The sequence below is a fragment of the Alosa pseudoharengus genome, unplaced genomic scaffold (genome assembly GCF_046254945.1).
Source record: "Alosa pseudoharengus isolate Yale_2024_CS ecotype anadromous, Long Island Sound unplaced genomic scaffold, YU_APseudo_1.1 YU_APseudo_1.1_scf_9, whole genome shotgun sequence".
Taxonomy (NCBI): Eukaryota; Metazoa; Chordata; class Actinopteri; order Clupeiformes; family Clupeidae; genus Alosa; species Alosa pseudoharengus.
The window spans coordinates 32428698-32448142 of NW_027468881.1; the positions used below are offsets into that span (position 1 = coordinate 32428698).

At 40.2% G+C, this 19445-nt stretch overlaps 1 protein-coding gene and 1 long non-coding RNA gene across 2 annotated transcripts; both read right to left on the minus strand.

The window, feature by feature from the left end:
* Window positions 1-1020: 1020 nt before the first annotated feature.
* On the minus strand, window positions 1021-4860 carry LOC143114652 (uncharacterized). Its single transcript, XM_076276357.1, has 13 exons — window positions 4749-4860; window positions 4614-4670; window positions 4341-4447; window positions 4133-4252; window positions 3912-3959; window positions 3751-3831; window positions 3441-3506; window positions 2402-2460; window positions 2244-2294; window positions 2114-2158; window positions 1962-2026; window positions 1719-1823; window positions 1021-1481 (listed from the first exon to the last, which is right to left on the minus strand). Exons 1-9 carry the CDS (start codon window positions 4813-4815, stop codon window positions 2249-2251), a joined length of 651 nt encoding a protein of 216 aa, XP_076132472.1. The 5' UTR covers window positions 4816-4860; the 3' UTR covers window positions 1021-1481; window positions 1719-1823; window positions 1962-2026; window positions 2114-2158; window positions 2244-2248.
* Window positions 4861-5739: 879 nt separating this feature from the next.
* Window positions 5740-6418, minus strand: LOC143114647 (uncharacterized). The gene is made up of 3 exons (XR_012984971.1): window positions 6333-6418; window positions 5909-6113; window positions 5740-5827 (listed from the first exon to the last, which is right to left on the minus strand). It is a non-coding gene; the product is annotated as an uncharacterized LOC143114647 (long non-coding RNA).
* Window positions 6419-19445: the final 13027 nt, after the last annotated feature.

Consider the following 19445-nt stretch of genomic DNA (forward strand, 5'->3'; position numbering starts at 1 on the left):
TATAGGTAAAGTGATAGTTATGATAGTAGTGAAAGACAGTATAGGGTGAAGATATTTAATATAATATGAAAGGAGGGATAGACAGATAACATACCTCTTCCCCAGAGTGACAGAGACAGGGAAGAGGTGAAGGGCACAGCGAAATATGAATATGAAAAATTGATACATTAGAGGGGGGAGACTACGGAGGCCCACTAGGACTCTCACTGTACTGGCGATACAAGGCAGTGTGTCAAGGCAAAAACCATCTTTGTGTAATTATAAAACAATAGAAATGTGACCTGTTACAAGTGCACCATTTATAAATGAATTAAACAGCATCAAATTAACAGTATTTCTTAAGAAATTTATTTTCTACAAAATGACTTTGTCAGTTAAATAATACAAAACATTATCATTATTATTATTATTATTTGTGTGTGGCCCGCTGGCCAATTTTCAAAACCCAATGTGGCCCTTCAGTCAAAAAGTTTGGACACCCCTGGACTAAACTATTACAGTAAACTCATGAACAAAAAGCAGAGCTTTTAAGTGGCTAATGGGGAGCGTTGGGAGGATTCCCGGTGTGCCGTTAACGTTTTCCCAAATAGTAGCACGCACAAAATATTTGTTTGAAAGTTGTTTGGAAGTCGCAGTCAAATCTATATTTGCCGTAATTTAGGGGAGTAAATGTAAGGGGAAAAATTTGGGTGAGCCAGATAGCAAGTCCAACATGTTTAGGGAAAAAATATTTTTGTCACTAAAATTAATTAATAATCGTGATAAATAATCGTGATCTCAATATTGATCAAAATAATCGTGATTATCATTTTGGCCATAATCGTGCAGCCCTAGATAATTCCCATCAGACTTTTAAGTGCATTTTCAGGGACCATTAGGCCTACATAAGGCTACATATCCACTTTGTGACAACAAAAAGACAGCAGATTAATTCAAAGAATTTTATTGAAGACATTTCATAGAAATTAAACACATAGCCAAAACAAGCCACAATGGCCGGTTAAACACTGTTAAGCAAGCCACAATTGACTTTTAATATTCGTACTTCCAATTAAAAAAAAAAAAAAAACAATACACACAGAGCCAAAACAAGCCACAATGGCTGGTTAAACACGGTTAAGCAAGCCATAATTGACTTTAATATTCATACTTCCAATTTTTTCAAAAAACAATTCCACGTCCTCAACATACTCAAAGTTAAAGATGAAAGGATCCTTAACTTCATGCTTTTCATCAGTATTGAAGGTGTCACCATTAACAATAAAATTCTCGAGTGCCTGTACAGCCTCGCTGTCTTCCATGGCAAGGAAGCGTGGCACATGGACTTCACCTTTGAAGAGGTTCTGTTTCTTCAGCTGCGTTACCCAATTTCTCGCTTCTTGCATGTCTTCAATATTCTGAGTTACCCAATTTCTCGCTTCCTGTGTGTGTTCGATATTCTGCGTTACCCAATTTCTCGCTTCCGGTATGTCTTCAATATTCTGCATGATAAAAAACAATTAATTAAAATAAATATTACTGATAGAAACCAGACAAGAACAATCTCACTAACAGGAGGATATTTTTTCATTGTCATTCATTTGTGACCATTTTGCATTTATTATAACATTTACCGGGTGGCCACACCACCACCTTTCATACTAAACATTGCTTCTCCATAACAGTGATTTTGCTTTTATACTTATGACCAGGCATTCTATGAAAGGCAAACCTATTACCTCCATCTCCTCAAACTTGCGCTTCCTCAGACGCATCACAGGCTGCCGATGACCTTTTAGGAGACCATTGCTTCATTGGTCCAGTGTGAAAAAAGCTTGCCGTGGCTAAATGAGGTAGTGGAGGGAGGTTAAGAGTGGAAAATGCAAAAATTATCAGAAATGCAATGACTTGAAGTATGAATCCTGCTATTAAAAGGTTGAATCATGTGAGAATCTGTAAATGCCCTAATGTTAAATAAGTACTTGTCCAGTGTGAAGTTTTCCATCAGCATGATACACCACCACCTCCTAAGGGCTGGCATATCCACCTAAACATAAAATAGGTAGACTTATGGCATATTTATATGTAGTTATTATAAATTCCATCACACCGAATATAAATAATCATTCCTTACGATGGTGTAATCGAAGGGAGCATCAAGTGCAACGTACAAGGCCAACTGCACAAAAAACAACAAACAAGTAAAACATGTGGGTGAACACCCGAAAGACAGCAAGACATGAAAACATTTACATACGCCTTACCATTATCATGAAGACTCCACAGTCATTCCCACTGGTTTGACGAGGAAACTTCTAACAGAATAATACCACCATCAGCATTGATTGCAATGGTGCAATTGAAGTTTACTATTGCAAATAAATGCAGGCTGTAAAGCTTGATACAAATGAATATCACTTACCTCAAAATGGTACCCAGTTTTCTGTCCATTCCCCAGGATTTATCCTTTGTGCAAGATCTCTGTGTATTGTGCAACCAATCAGAAAGAAACAGTAAACCCCTGATGCACTCACTATCATTCTTGTCTTTATGAGGGCATATGAAGGTGACTGTCCTAGCGTAAGGTCCACATGAACATGACCTTATAACATAAAGCAGGGGTGTCAAACATATGGTCCAGGGCTGAAACCACCCCTTCACATTATTTCATGCGGCCTGATCCCAAATAGGGGCAGCCGTGGCCTACTGGTTAGCACTTTGGACTTGTAACCGGAGGGTTGCCCCGGTAGGCCACGGCTGAAGTTCCCTTGAGCAAGGCACCTAACCCCTCACTGCTCCCCGAGCGCCGCTGTTGAAGCAGGCAGCTCACTGCGCCGGGATTAGTGTGTGTGCTTCACCTGACTGTGTGTTCACTGTGTGCAGTGTGTTTCACTTATTCACGGATTGGGATAAATGCAGAGACCAAATTTCCCTCACGGGATCAAAAGTATATATACTTATACTTACTTACTTAGACTTAAATGCTTGAACAACAATTGCAGCTCTGTGGCCTGCTTGAAATCAGTTTGAATGATTCACATGTGGCCGTGCTAAAAATGAGTTTGAGGGATACGATTCCAGTGAATTGAAGCATTTGATTCTTGATTCTACTCTATTCCGGGCTCTCAATTCCCACCCCTACCTTGAACAGAACATAATTCCATTATTGTAACCTCAACAGAGCGGTATATCTCTGATCAAAGCCATGCGGGGTCTCAAAACACCTAGAATCAAGTAAAAGAATCTCCCGAAGGACAGGCTTCAACACCTAATGGAGACATGCAGTATATCCGTAACATGCAGATATGCAGTTAGAGAGTTGAATGAACACTACAACTTAAGCAATAAACATTTCATAATGTTAAAGTTCTCAAGAGATGCAACAATCCGTTTTATATTCATATGAGATTACTGAAATTTCTATTAGCTTTTGGAACAAAGAACTGAGAACTGTAACTTACACATAGCTGGTAATGTCCTGGTGTCCAAATTGGAATTATAATGAATTCTTTTGTGCGAATGTCATTCTGTGTGAAGATATAAGAAAAGATATAGCGGATCACATGTGGTTCCGCAACCATTCCGCCACCCAACATTACTCTCATAAGTCATATATCCAAATGTACAATGTGGTCTGAATGTTTAAATCTCATTCCGCCAAACAAATATAAAATAATGCAAATCTAAAACTTGCCTATATGGGCCATAATGCCACACTTAAAGTAAAGACTAAAGTAAAGATTTGTCTAAGATGTGAAAAAAGATACTCACAGGCATACTTAACAGTGGGTCACTGTGGTGGGCCAGCCAAGTTGGTACGACATACAAGTCAGCAACGTAGATTTCTTTCCCCTATGAAGCGTTTAAAAAGAGTATAGTAATGCAAGACTGCAACAGATAGAGGTGATTCACCACACTGACTTTCACTGTACCTTTGACCTGGCAATTTTTGAAACCAACTCCAAACAGCTGTTTCCGATCTGGAAAACAGAGTGAGACATGCAAATACGCTATAGGCTAATATAACTAAAAGTCATACATTACAGTGATGGGCAGGCTGGTTGAAATAGTTTGTAAACTTGCCCACGAATCACCAACACATTAACATTAAAAGCAAAAAAAAAGGATTTCATCAAGTTAAACCTAAACTCACCGTTGAGTCCATGTTGTGATTCAGGCCCAGGCTCCAAAAGTCAGCCCGAGTGAGGCATGCCTTATCTGTGCGAATAATAAGCTCAGCTCCTGTTTTTTCTTGGTCAAGGACATAGTCCAACTACAAATTTAAAAGCATGAGAAATTATGTAGTTGAGCAAGCAAGCCTTCACTGAAATGCGGTCTAAATTGCATTTAACACAACTAACCAACGCTTTTTGAGATGGATGATACTCGAATATCCAACTGGCACGGCACGCTGATATTCCCTCAGGGCTGGTTAGGGCTTCACAATGAGGTCCACACTGTGTTGTGCCTATTGGTGGAGGGGATTTGTAAACAATTATCAACCAGAGAAATTAACCCATGACATAGATCTGCTAAAAAAAAAAACCTCATTGTTCGTTACACCTAGCATAGAAATCACATATCATTCCTGAGAATTTAGAAGCCAACAGAAGTTATACAAGCAATAATTTTACCTTCCAGTGATCGTCTGGGAGGATGGATTTCGTACATATCTTTCTGCTTATTTGTAGCTGCAAATAAAGAATGACATCAAATCTCTTTTGTTCATCAAATGGCATTCAAATATGAAATGTGGGCAAGATAAATACCTAAAACAGCTTTTCCATTCAAGTCCAAAATGATATCTTCATTAGAGACCTTCTTCAACTCCTCCATTGCTCGTTTATTCAGGTGTTCATTATGGTGATGAAGAATGTTGCGCATGAGAAATATGTGGAAATATGTGTCAACCTTCCACAGCTTCCAAACCTGTTATGCCGTCTCATTGTTTGTTTGTTTGTTTAAGGTAATTTCCGCAACTAGGCTATTTAATGGCCAAAGCATTGTGTGTTGCCGTCTCACTGAAAAAATGGAAGTATTGTTTTTAAACTTACCAGATGCTCCCCAGACTTTTTCTAAGACCTTGTCATAGGTGCTCCTCGTTTGCATCTCCTCCCTCAGACAGAGAAGAAGGTCCATTTTGGAGCCCTTGCTATCCATGCCACAGTCCTTCACAAGTTTGCGCAAATCTTCCACCTGAACCATATAGACAGAAAAAGCATTTTACATTGTGAATGAAGGCAGTCTTTACAGCTTTGCGACAAGTTACTAACACCAACATGAAAATGTACACACACAGTCTATCCATACTATTTTTGCTTACACATTACAAAAAGTGTACATTTACTACAAATTCATCAATGTACAAAAACACAAGAAAATAAATTAAGTATTTATTTTTTTCACATGCCGTAAGAAATACACAAATAAAATCACCTTCAACTTCATCAACTCATCTGAAAGACGTTCTTCTGGTACGTCAATGTCTGCTTGGCTTTCATTAGGCTTTGAGGCTTTGATTTGAGCATACTCTGTGTTGAGCACCAAAGCACTGTCCCTGGTCCGAGGGCCAATCCACGGAGCCCATTTCGCATAAGATGGTACAACACGAAATGGGTTGTTACTGTTGCCTGTGACATAATTAAAAAGTGTCTCCTCACTAAATAACAGATACATTTCAGAAAACATTCATTGACGAGCTTACAGTTAAGAGTGCATGGCTGACCACACAGTCTATACTTACTTTTTAAAAACCCGTGACACACTATTTCCTCAGATACAGACCGCCAGAATTCCTCTAGGTCAACACGACCATCAAAGTCAGGTGGTGGATCCGCAACATCACTCACTGAAAATATATTCATGAGGACATATTCAGAAAGGACACAAAATTGTGTCTGTCAAGGAAGATCTGATCATCAATACTAACCTGGCATACTGAACACACCCTTCTTGTGCAAATCCATAATCACTACAGCTGGGTGGTCTCCACAGTTGACACATGAGAAATAGTAGTCATGTGCTGACAGGGCCTCAAAATGGAGATAACCATGCAAAATTGCATCATGGCTGCCATATTTTTGTTTGTTGGTTTGCTCCAAAATGTCCAGCTGCCTGCCAACTGCTGTGTGATTCTGTAACAGAAGCAATAACACATGAGAGGCTGTGAGTTATGCTCGTTTTACCACAGCTAAGGGGTCATCAGGCACCGAGCGGAGCTGAGTGCAGTTACACCACCTTAGCCATGATAAAATCAGCATAACTCACAGACTTAAGTGGGTTATTGCATTCCTAAAACTGATACCACATTAACCTGGCATGGTTTCATTACAGGAAGAAAGAATAAAAGTAACCTGCACTGATTGCCGTAACAAAAGGCATAGATGAATAGAGAGAATCATATGATCGTCAAAGTTATGAAGCCCCTCAGTCCATTCCTGATATCTGAAGAAGTTCCCACAGACCCCACACTTTTTACATATGTGGTAACATCTGAAAGATAACAGACAGGGTTCTTGCAGGTTTCAGTAAGTTAAATTTAATACCTTTTTAGACATTTAGATATTTTCAAAACATTCTATGGGCCCCATCTTGCACCCTGGCGCATGGCGTAACGGTGTTTCTTCAACTCCGGTCACTTTTGACCTTTCAACTTTTAGAAAATTAATTATCTCCAAACACACATTCAAAATTATTCATACAATAAGGTTTAAGTACTTAATGAGGATATACAGGGCTTTTTTTGCCTCGACTAAGTTGATGTTTCCTATAAACAACAATTCATGTTCATAGAAACAGCAAGGTCACTAAAACATAATATATTTCATACCGGTGTTGCAGCATATAGGCTAATGTTAGCAGCATTATAATGACATTCTAATGTCTGAAATGCTAATGATTAGCCTATCGGCTACCTGAAAAGTTAAGCGTTTAAACTAGCATTTACAGTGTTCTATCTATTTGATGGTGTATTGGCCCTGACTAAGTACGTGTGATATATAAACCACAATCCTTGTGGATAAAAGTACCAATGTTCGTCTAGAAAGTTTTTATTCACATTAAGATTTTCACCATAGGCAGTAAAAGACTCCGCCATCTTTGTCAATAACTTTCACTGAGAAAGTTTCAAACTATGATCATAACGGCCTTTCCACCAATCAGAGGCATCACTGTGGGATTGTTCAGGATTGTGGGTAATGAAGTACTTATCCAAGACATCGCGATTAAAAGACAAGGTTAGTGCCCCTTGAATTTTCACCATCTATATGAGCATATACAATCGCTTAGTATATATATATAGTACATCTTACTCAATTTGAATAAGCTTTTGACGAGTGACAATGCGCTTTAGGCGGTCATGATAGGGCCCTAAAGCTTCATACAGGGTTCCCATAGCCTAGGACAAACTGTTCATACACACCTCCCAAAATCCCTGTGAAAGTAGCTATTTTTGCCTTTTGAGTGATAACAATAGGCTCCGAAAGGGGTACTTTGCAATGATGGCAAAATGTCTCAAGTGGAACAAGGTGCCGAGGGAAGTCTGCTGTCTGTGGCGTGGTGACATCTTTGGGCAAGTCCGATGGAATGGTTTTGAATTCAAGCATGTACTTAACTAGATGTACCGCATAGCGGTACAAAATATGACCGCCGCTCAGTCCTGTACATCCATTCCGCGAAAATAAATCATATTAATGAATTTGTCTCCATCTTCTACTCCATCCCCCACTCTTGAAACTTTTGTGTATGCTTGTTTGGCACACAAAGTAGCCTACTGGCGCTGCAAAGGTGAATAGATTTGTTTCTGGGCCAAAACATTTGTAGCATTGTTATAAAACCTTTAAAATCTCTAAACAATCACAAGTAGGGCAGTTCATCACAGTCCTTCCATTGCAACTAGACTGATGAAAGGTACACCTGTAGGCTACATTGTATTTGGGAAAAGCAGAAGGTAGCAGCATAATGTATTTATTTATTTATTATTAAACAAAACAATCCCTGTCAGTTCCATGCAGTTTTCAACAGCTATCAAGAAGAGAGGTCATGTCACGGATTTTTGTGAATGTTTCTTCTACATTCAAGTTTAGTCATCTAGTTCATATGATATTCAGCTTTATTGTCAATGCACAAATGAAATACCAGTAGTCTAAAACAAAATGCCGTTTTACCCAGTGGAGCAAATAACTGACATGTCCAAAAGGGCCTTCATGAAATGCGTTGCGAGACTGTTCATACACATTTTAACGGGCAAAGTTGAAGAGCTACTGTCCGTTATTGTTTGTGCAAATAATATGCTGATTCATGTTCCCTTGCATTTTGCAACTATGAGGTCCATGGTTAGTCTGGCTTTCGCCAGACCAAGCTCAATCTTTTGACGCAATCTTTTGATTTTCACCCAGCCTAGTCCATGCTAGGCGCCCGATAGAAATATTGTTTAATTTTGCGATTGAGATATCCACGCACTGGCGCCCCCCCTGCGACGTGTTCGCCCCCCGGTTTCAGAGCTATTGTAAATGCAAAAATGCATAGAGGGAGTTATGACAAAACCGTGACTGTTAACAAACTATAAGCTATATAAGGTAGGCCCTATGATAGGCCTATTACACAACACAAATTGTCACTAGGCTATGCTGGCGACCCAAATAACATCTCCTTTGGAACCAATGGCTTACACCTTACAGTATCAAGCTGCCACCTCTTGGCGAAAAGTTATGCATATCAGTAGTAATACATTTCAAGTAGCTGTGTGAATCACCGAAAGGGCGAATGAAGTGGACACTTCTAAATGGAACCCAACCCACTGTACAGTAGCTCAAGGTCTGTGGCTAAAGCAGCCATAATGAAAGCGTTATCATTGTTTGGATACTTCACACACACGTGTTTTTTAATCGCATAGACTACAACTACCAAGCTGGAATCAAAGCACATCGACTCCCCTCTCACACCCTAAACACGCACTTCGAACAAACAAAAAGCGCCTCAGTCTCACGATATAGCCATAGGCAAAACTGTATCTGACCGGTGTAACGTTGGTACTAAATCTTTCATCGCAAAGAATGATTTTTGTAGCACGTGCAACAAATATGTGTAGGTACAGCCCTGCCCTGAATACATCTCAACGTGCGCTCTAAAACATCTGGTTTAAATGGAGATGTAGATCATCACGGGTGCGTTAATAAATCTACATTGCGGCGAGTTGACACAAATTATTCACTTTGACGAATTTATGTAGTGTCAGTTACTTTACTTTGAGCCATGCTCTTCCTTACTTGAATCACCTTTAAAAATAGAGGATTGAAGTAGCCTATATGGGTGTTTGGGAATGAACGTTGACTGCTTTTTGAGACTTCGAGCAGAAATGTCCCAGCCCGGTGTTTAGGATGCATCATAGACAGGTTATCTTTCAGGCCTATATATTTTCCATTAAAAAACCATCACGTAGCGAACGTATTGTGGCTAACTCACTTAGCTGCTAGCTCCCGTTAGTAGCCTAGGTTATGGTCATAAGCAAATGAGATGACAGTCGAAAGATACAATTATTGCTGTTATCAATTTGCTTGGTAGCCTATAAACGCATTTATGGTTTTCTACAAATACATCAATAATCAAATTGGCCTCCATCACTCAACCATGCTAATGGTAACATTATTTTACCTACGTTCTGCTATTGATAGGATTAACGTAGCCTACCTGCAGTAAAAAACAAGCATGTCCGATAAACATTCTCAGATTTATTTCGGCTTCAAGAGGAAATGGGAATTACATGTCATGCAGAAATCATCCTACCCTTAGACGTTCTCTGCGGTAAACTACTGTAGGCCTACTGTCTTGTCCTTGTAGGAAGCCATAGATATATACACTAGATGTCGCCTTGACTACTGCTGTTCATTGGAACGAATGCGTCAATCGAGACGCCATCTTGCTTCAGTGATCCACTCCTCTATAATGCATTAGCGTCAATCTGGGCAAAGATCTAGCGAAAATAAAATCACCATAAATCGTCAAAATCTCAAGCAATTATCTAGTTTTTTGGGTTGTTCCAACTGACAGGCATGTATTTATGGTTGAGTCTAGAGAAAACTAAGCTTAAGACGATAATAAAGATACATTTTACCCGTCTAGCCCCATAGACTCCCATTCATTCTGCACTAGCTAGCGGCGGCCCCTAGAGGAACAATGAGTAAACTGCAACCAGGTTCGATACAATGAAAGTAAACAGACTCTTCGTAGACAGGCTGTGGTTGAGGCCACATACTCCTCGTCTCGTTTACTCATGTAAGTTGTAATCTCACCAGAAGTTGCTGTAGATCTGTAGAACATTTACCTCTGCTACTACATAGGCTACGCCAGTCGTTACTTTTATATGCATGGGTCAGTGCCATGGGCAAACGAGATGTAGCTGAATTCATAAATGACAAAACCATGAGAAAGGTGATTTTCTTACGTTTCAACAACAAAGAAGCCGATCTGCCATCATTGTGAGAAGTTCCCAAATTTGTCGCTAATCGCTAAAAAGGTTTTCTATCGCTGGGGATGGCCAAACGTCGCTAAATAGGTAACGCTGACAATACAGGAGAACTAGTTTAGCGCTTCAGATCCCTGTACCATGATGGCGGCGGTGTTGACGCATGCTGAGAAGCAGAAGGCGACATCTAGTGTATATATCTATGGTAGGAAGCATAGTGTCCCTCCAAACCACTTTAGATTAACTTCCAACAAAAGTACGTCTCACTGCAACGATGCGCCATCTAGTGGACAAACGACTACGGGACGCCAATACTGGAAATGCAGCCAAATTATTATTATGATGAATATTTGGTTTTCCTTTAATCCTACTGAATTTGTAATTATGTATCGGCCGTTCTAATTGCCGATACTGATGGTATACGTGCCTGTGTGTGTGTGTACGTGTGTATATGTGTGCACCACCATCTACAGGCCAATGAGTGTACAGTACAGTCACTAAATGTACACATAACTTCATTTTTTAGACCCCCCCATGGATGAAATTCTACGAAACTTGGCATACCCCCAGAGAATGTCAGGTTAATCATACACATAAAATTTGGTGCAGTTCTGAACTTCTTAACTGAAGAGAGGGGCGATTAAAGCAGAATTATATTGCATTTTCATTTTTTACCGGGGGGGTGCAAATCACAAATGAGTGATTATGGGCTAGGTTTATGTGGGCCCTTGAGACCAACATACCATAAAAATGTCTTCATCCTCGGTGCCACGGTTCAGGTAGTTATTTAGGAAAAACTGCATTTTTTGGGTTTCGGGGGGCCCCGCGCGGAGGGGGAGTGGCCCCCGGGGACCAAACGAAATTTTTCCGTAAAAGTCTAGTGGGGCTACATACCCACCAAATTCCATGTGCCCCGGTGTTTCGGTGGCCCGGGTATCGTTCACCAAAATTTCAGGAAGTAGATGACGGGGAAAATAAATAAATAAATAAATAAATAAAAAATAAATAAAAAAACTTTGACAATCCCTATATGACCGCTTCGCTAGCTTCGCTAGCGGCGGTCATAATTAGTGAGGCCAATGCCTTTCCCTCTGGAGGATATTTGTCTTGGTTCTGTAATTGTTCACTCTGTGTGGAAATGGTATTGATCCGATCATCAGTGTTTTGAGTATTCTTGAATAGCCCTTTATGTGTGTGGTTGAGGTGCCATTTTGCTATGGCCTTGTGAGGGCATGACCTCCTCGGCTTCGAACATGGACAGTGCCAGACATTTTTCTTTTTATCGTATGCTACCATAATCCTACCCAACCTGGAATAATATGATATGTTTGGTTCAAGGATAGATATATGAATTTGAGAAGCATCGTTGCCCAATTCAACAATTTTGCTGAGCGGTGCCTTCATACACTCAGCTTCAGCACGTCTATACAGACACATTTTTTTTGTGTTTTCGGACAACCATTTCTTTTGGACCATGTCACTGAGTATATCATCAGTAAGGATTGTGTCACAGTCAAGTGACTGAGGGCTATAAGAAACAGATTTCAGATGTGCACATTGAAACCCATCACCCCACTCCTCTGTGAAAAGTCCAAAGCTCTCTTGCATTGTTCCAGCCTACAACGGAGACGATGTTCCACTCCCCAGGTGCATCGCTGGACATGGATTGGAACACAGAGAAGCCTCTTCTTACAGCAAAAATACCCCTACTCCGGTCAAGGCAAAGAGAATCGAGATAATGATTAGAATTGACATCAGGCACGGATGAGCTGTGGCGTCTTCTCATGTGAGTTTTTATATTTTTTTTGTTGAGAACCATGTTGCACAAAGTACAAGTTGTTTTTTTGGGCTGCGCATTCAAAATAGTTCTCTTGCTCATGTCCCCCCATGACCGTGGGGTATGAAGCTGGAGGTTTTACAGGAGTGGGGCCTTGCGGACCACTTGGAGACTGGCTGTGTGGGCGGCTGGAGGAAGACTGCAGACCACTTGGAGACTGGCTGTGTGGGCGGCTGGAGGAAGACTGCAGACCACTTGGAGACTGGCTGTGTGGGCGGCTGGAGGAAGACTGCAGACCACTTGGAGACTGGCTGTGCGGGCGGCTGGAGGAGCTCTGAAAATGGCAATAAATTCATTATGTGAAAAAACATCACCACCTTTGAGGGCTTGTCATTCAAAAAGTATGTGACACAAATTCATCAGATTTTTTTCCCACTCATGTATGGATTATACGGTCATGTCCATGCATTAACTTTGGTTGTTAACATTATCATATTGTCAGAGCATTTTTATTAAATTGGGCTTGATTTTCAAAAAGCCTGTTTTCATCTTCTCATTTCACCACGTGAACAGTTAACAGGATTTATTTTAATTTTACCATATATCATTCTGTATGTGAGGATCATCTGCCCAAAATTTCGGCTTGTTGCTGAGTTTCTTCATTGAGATAAGATTTTTTACAAATATTGTCTATAAATCCACTGAATTTGTACTTTATCTGCAGTACCACTTTACACCACATGTGGTGCTCTTTTAATACAATGGAAGTCAATGGAAGAGTAAGAGAGTGACTTGTTTGCTGCACATATCCAATCTAAACACACAGTTTATGGTTCATATGTTTCAAGTAAAAAGGGGTTTCTAAAATTCAGTGCATTGTCAGATGCAGAAAAATCAATACTAAAGATTTATCATATTTTTACAAATGCCTCTTGGATCCACGAGTCCTCAAACCTTGTTATGAATACTTGTGATGGAAACACACATGGTCATCTTCATCAAGTGAAATACCTTGATGAACTGAATTTTAGAAACCCATTGTTTGATTGTTTGTTAAAACACTGATCTCCATCTTGATGCTCTTTGTCTATGTATCACAGAGGACTGCATCCCAAGCATATGACGATGAATATAGACTTTGCCTAACCAGCTGGCTAAAAATTATTAAAGTGCTCACATAGGCACTGATAGGTTGAAGCTGGTGTAGAAAACTCATTACAAAGATGGTAATTATGCTAAATCCTCTTGCTGCATGTATGATGACCAGTCAGTCTTATGTGTGTATAATTTACTTGATCAGTTTATTTTCTCTAAATAAGATTTATGTATAAGTAGTATGTTGTTCATGTTGCAATAATTATTTGGACCAATTCAACTATGAACCATAAACTGTGTGTTTAGATTGGATATGTGCAGCAAACAAGTGACTCTCTTACTCTTCCATTGACTTCCATTGTATTAAAAGAGCACCACATGTGGTGCAAAGTGGTACTGCAGATCCAGTACAAATTCTGTGGATTTATAGACAATATTTAAAAAAAATCTTATTTCAATGAAGAAACTCAGCAACAAGCCCAGATGGGCAGATGATCCTCACATACAGAATGATATATGGTAAAATTAAAAAAAAATCCTGTTAACTGTCCACGTGGTGAAATGAGAAGATGAAAACAGGCTTTTTGAAAATCAAGCCCAATTTTAAAAAAATGCTCTGAAAATATGAAAATGATAACAACCAAAGTTAATGCATGGACAGGACCTTATAATACATATATGTGTAGGATTAATTTGTGTCACATACTTTTTGAATGAGAAGCCCTCAAAGGTGATAATGTCTTTTCACATTATACATTTCTAGCCATTTTCAGTGCTTTCCAGAGGGGAAAGTACACAAGATACGTCTGATCCGATTGGATTTTTTAATTCAACAGGAAAATTTACTTCTATTCACATAGTTTCACTAATGTGTGTGAAATACCAAAAGAGCCAATAATGTTGGAAGTTGAACAAAAAGGATTGTTCACCACAATGCTTAAAATGACTTGAAGTTTCAAAGGGCTGTAGTTTTGCAACGATTAGTTATACAGATATACTATTTAAGATCTATGCATGGATTTGGTCTACAAACACCTGTTTTTCAGATTTTTTCGGAGAGGGTCACCTGCCAAATTGTGCTGAAATTGGGTGATTTCACACGGAATGACCCACTTGTAGATTTTGTAACCTACCAAAACAAAGTAAAAAACAAAAATAAAAGCCATTCGTCATTTCTACTTTGTGTTGTGAGCAAGACTGCTCAACATGATAAAAAACGGATCTACAACGGATCACAACTAACACAGTCAAAGGTTTTGTTTGTTTATACCATGAAATGCACTGAGAATTACCATTGTGCTTCACAGCCGACCGTTCATGTGTCTGCACATGAGCTACCATAGAAGCGTAACTGCCCCGCTTAAAGCACACACAGCACCCATGTAAATTTTTGTCAACAGTAACAGGTTGCATGACTCCTCTGTCAGGACAAATTGTGGCATGGAACTGGAATGACATGGAATGAGAAATATGTTAGTGGTGCAAATGATGCAGGCCATATGCACAGGTTTTGGGATATTGAACATATTGAACATTCTCTAACCATTGTGATTTTGAATTGGTACAGTTTTCAGCACAAAACTCATTGTATTCTTTTCATGAAGAGCACTGCTCTATGCTGTTCTATGGTGCTTTCTGCCTCTTAGTTGCGCACGCATGTTTTCGTGACGTTGCATAGAAATCCATGTATGGACAGGCGATACATTTTTGGCCACACCCTTATTGGAAAAGCCCTTATAAGGGCCCCTGCCGCAAAGAGCCCTTATAAGGGCTACTACAAAGCCTACAAGAGCCCGCCGGAGAAGGGAGAAGAGGCGGGGAGCGGTCATTAAGGCCTGGCGGAGGACGACAACGATGGCATGATCTTCGTGGCCGTGGTGGGAGAGGACCTCGGGCCGGCGGTGGAAGAAGACGACGTCGGAGGCAGCGACCTAGCCGGGCGGCCAGCCATCCAGGTAGGGGAGGGTCCGGAGCCTCTGCCCCCGCCAGGGGAATTTGTGCGTGCGCTGGCGGCCCACCTCAACGCCCAGGCTGCTGGTGTGCCCGAGGCGATGTCCCTTTGCTGCCAGGGCGATCGAGGCTGCGAGGTGGAGAGGCAGCCTTAGGGGACGCGCCTGGTTCGTGCCTGACTGGGACCCTGAACGGCGGGCTGACTTTTGGGTGGGGCAGAGGGTGGGGGGACGCCGAATAGTGGTTGCTGCAGCTGTAGCTTGTGAGCGCAGCGTGTCTGGCTGCAGTGGAGTTGGTGTCTGCCTTCTTGGTTGGTGACGCGGTGGAACGGATTAATTAGTGAGGCCAATGCCTTTCCCTCTGAAGGATATTTGTCTTGGTTCTGTAATTGTTCACTCTGTGTGGAAATGGTATTGATCCGATCATCAGTGTTTTGAGCATTCTTGAATAGCCCTTTATGTGTGTGTCTGAGCGTCGGACTAGTGCACCGACGTGGACTACAGCAGTGAAGTAGCGATTGCAGAGGACGACAATAGCTTGTGTTGGGGGGCGGGGGGGGGGGGGGGCTGTGTAACGTCGGTGCTCCTGGACTAAGTGCTACAACTGTGTTACAGTGCATGCTGGGATGCGGGGGAGAACTGTGGGGTTGTGCCTTTATTTTACTGTTTTAATGTCGGGTTTTAGTGTAGCGTGTTACCCTTTTAGTTCTTCCTCTTGTGTGATCCTTTTTTGTGTGGGTGGCTGCGTCCACCCCTGTATGTGTAGTGTGTGCGTGTGTGTGTGTGTGTGACCTGCCTAGTGTGTGCTGTATTCGGTGTCTGTGTCCCTGCCCTTGTTCTTAGGAATAAAGCTTGCCTTGAACAAAACTTTGGCTCCTGACTCATAAACGTTACAATACATATAAACAAAATATGTAAAACCTAAGCTACTAAATACTCTTACATGGACCCACTAATTACTATTCAGGTCACAGCTGTTCCTATGTATGGTTGACTAAGATGCTTTTGCATGTGTTTTTTTAAAGTAGTTTTTTTTATTTATCTTAGTTGAGTCATTTAAGGTATCCAAAGTGCATAATACTCCATTGTACTTCATTCAGTTCTAATAGTTCAACATAGCCGTGCAGCTGGGTTACCGTCAAGAACTTGACATCCGTGCAACCCCCTAATAATTCTTTCACACAAACATACGATTTATTTGCATGGCTAGGCCGATGCCCGAGGTACCAGCATTGCCTGGCTTGTTGGTAGCATCGTCTAACTAGCGCCAGATTTCGGAGTGCAGGGGACAAGCCGAGATGGGCTATGAGACATAGGTTCACACTCGGCGTCATGTTTCAAAACACTTTGGGTCAAAATCACACCGGAATTCTCCTTTAAGGGCGTTTTTGGGAGGTAACCAGGAGGTGCAAACAAACGCTGCCTAGCCATTCAAATCACATAGTAAGGAGCTGGCTCAAGGGCTATTAAAGTTTTTTTCTCGTGTTTAGTTGTAACATGAAGGCACAGTTTTTATAGCCATACATGCATGTTCACTTCTTGCTCCTTGGCTGTAACAATAACGAGCTATTTAACGTCTTTCGAACACTAAACATCTCGGAGGTGTCAAATGTTGAGTTACTCCAGTCTAGATTTTTTGACATTAAATCACTCCAATGATGTTGACTATCCAAAGTAAAATGCCTGTTTTGAAGTTAACTGACGGTTAAATAACCAAATATCCGATTGTTTGCACCTCCAAGTGGTGTGTGGCGTAGGTCTGTGACGCGAGTTAGTGTGAAAAAATTGAGTTTAACGTTACAGTCCAAAAATGGTCTTGAAGATTATCTGCAGGGCATGAAATAATGGTGGGATTCGAAAAGCAACTCGCTGACTTAAGTTTAATAGCCTCACATTCCACCAACGCTTTCTTATTTTATGTTATCATTGCGTTAACGGAGCAAATAGTCGAAAAACCTTTCAACACTTGTGGTCGGCTAAAACTCCGGTCTAGAAGCTAGCAGCTAACGTTAACGTTACTGTGTTCTGATACCACAGGTTTCCCCGCCACTAGCTTTTTGTTTCACAGTTCGCTTTTGGGTGATTCTCCAACTATGGTACTTTTTGGACCTGAACATTTTCAGAAAATGAAACATTTTTAATTAAAATATTACTGGCATACTTTGTTTCCCCAGTATGCCTAGATACCTGCCCTGAAGTTGGCTGTGCTGATTTTTATGGAATAATATGTATTTTTTGACATTTTTCCAGACAATGGCAAAAGCAATGGTCATTTCCACAACCGAACAAAAACAAGCCAACCTGTCTACCTATCACTACCATGGAGACAGATGTGGAAAACACGGTCGTGGAAATGACATTTTCCCACTTTCCCTCTAATATCTCATGTTTGACTAGCCTGTTAGTGTTAGTTTTAGAGTTAGCATTAAATAATCTCAAATTACACCTAATGAAATTGTAAAAATCCAGAATTTTTCCCATCGGAATGAATTATGAGCGGTTCAGAAATTACGTACAATAAACATACTCGCGGTATTTCTCATATTTACCTTGATATCTCCTATGTATTAACCTCTGCTGGGATCGTTCTTTCATTCAGCCATGTGGATCCCTCTGGAGTGTCAGTTGCTATGGTTACTGAGTATACAAATCTAGAATACTGAGCCTGGGATTGCATTTTATGCAGAGGTGTGGAAATGACGGTGAACCCAAGGGACAAGTGTTTAACATGTTTAAAATATGCCAAATCGAAAAGAAATATAAAAACAAATAGTAGATTTGAATGAATTGGGTTATAATGCATACTTTCTGTTTGAATTTAAAATTATATCAGTATTAGATTTTAAGTGAGATAAGGTCGAAGACCCAAAGTCTGGCCTAGGGACAGAGGCAAAATAGTAAAAAACACATATAAAATGTCTTATATTTTATAAAAAACAACATAATTGAACAATGATTTTTTATATATAGGTTCCCCTAAATATGTAGTAAAGGGGAAAAAAATAAAAAAGTGGAAATGTTTTTTATTTTTTTAAATATATGTCAAGGACAGAAAAAGTACCATAGTTGGAGAATCACCCTTTTACAGTTTTTTCTGATTGCTTAAGCACATTTTTTGTAACTATGGCTTTTTTTGCAAAACTCTACACACAAATGGCAAAACCTCTCACCCAATCAACAAAACATTGTAGTTCTCTTGCAAAAGCTAACACAACTTGCTTAACTCTTCACACCTTCGTAAAAATTGTGTTTTCATATCTACAGTAACAGTAAACACAAGCCATCACAATAGTAAGCACACAATGTGCCAACAACACACTGATGGTATGAATAAAAAACACATCTGGCTTTTGCTTTCTCTGTGCACAAGGTAGACTATGTCAGTTTGAGGTCATACTTTTGTCATAGTTCTGTAAACATACAGGGATCCAAACTTCAAGTATTAGTGTGTATTTACACACATCAAAACAAACACAAGTGTGTTTTTCCAAGTCAAAACACAAAATAGCATTTCACTGAGACAAAACAAATCAGTTCACATCGGGTCGTCTCTCTCAAAATTCTGTCTACATCACATGCAATGTCCTAGTCCAAGGCACCGGGAAAAATATATTCTGGAATGATGTATCCAGGCCTGACATGACAATATCCCCACATGTAGACTGTTTTTTTGTCTGTAAAAGGGCTATTTCTTTCTCTTCTCTCCATTGTACCCATTGTACATTACCTGTGGCTTATTTATAGTGCTTAGGCTGATTGCAAAGTGAACTAATTATCTAAAACAGTTTTCACATGAGAAAGTGTGCCAGAGAGTTGGCAAAATAGTGTAAATAATTGCCATTGTGCCTACAGTTGTGCAAAGTGTGTGTTACAAAATTGCAAACTGAGTGCAAAGCAGTGTTTGTGCTTTTAGTTTTGCGAACTCAGTGAGTGGTTTTGCCATTTGTGTGTAGAGTTTTGCAAAAAAAGCCATAGTTACAAAAAATGTGTTTAAGCATTCAGAAAAAACTGTAAGATGCGTTCATTCAGACAGCTTATATTAAGTAGCTCTTGGGGGCCTGGTCCTGAAATAATTCATAGATGATTGAAAGTAGTTTTTCGAGTAAAGCGTCGGCTAAATGCAGCGGACACCAACCTGATGTTTCTTCCAACGTTAAACAGTAGAAGGCTATAAGCGGTCGAA

Bases quoted from the DNA above. Each gene is read 5' to 3' on its own strand.
- LOC143114652 (XM_076276357.1), bottom strand. From the start codon at position 4,815: ATGGAGGAGTTGAAGAAGGTCTCTAATGAAGATATCATTTTGGACTTG. The intron at 4,671-4,748 runs GTATTTATCTTG...CTTTATTTGCAG, and splicing joins GAATGGAAAAGCTGTTTTAG to CTACAAATAAGCAGAAAGAT. The intron at 4,253-4,340 runs GTTAGTTGTGTT...TTAAATTTGTAG, and splicing joins ATCCATCTCAAAAAGCGTTG to TTGGACTATGTCCTTGACCA.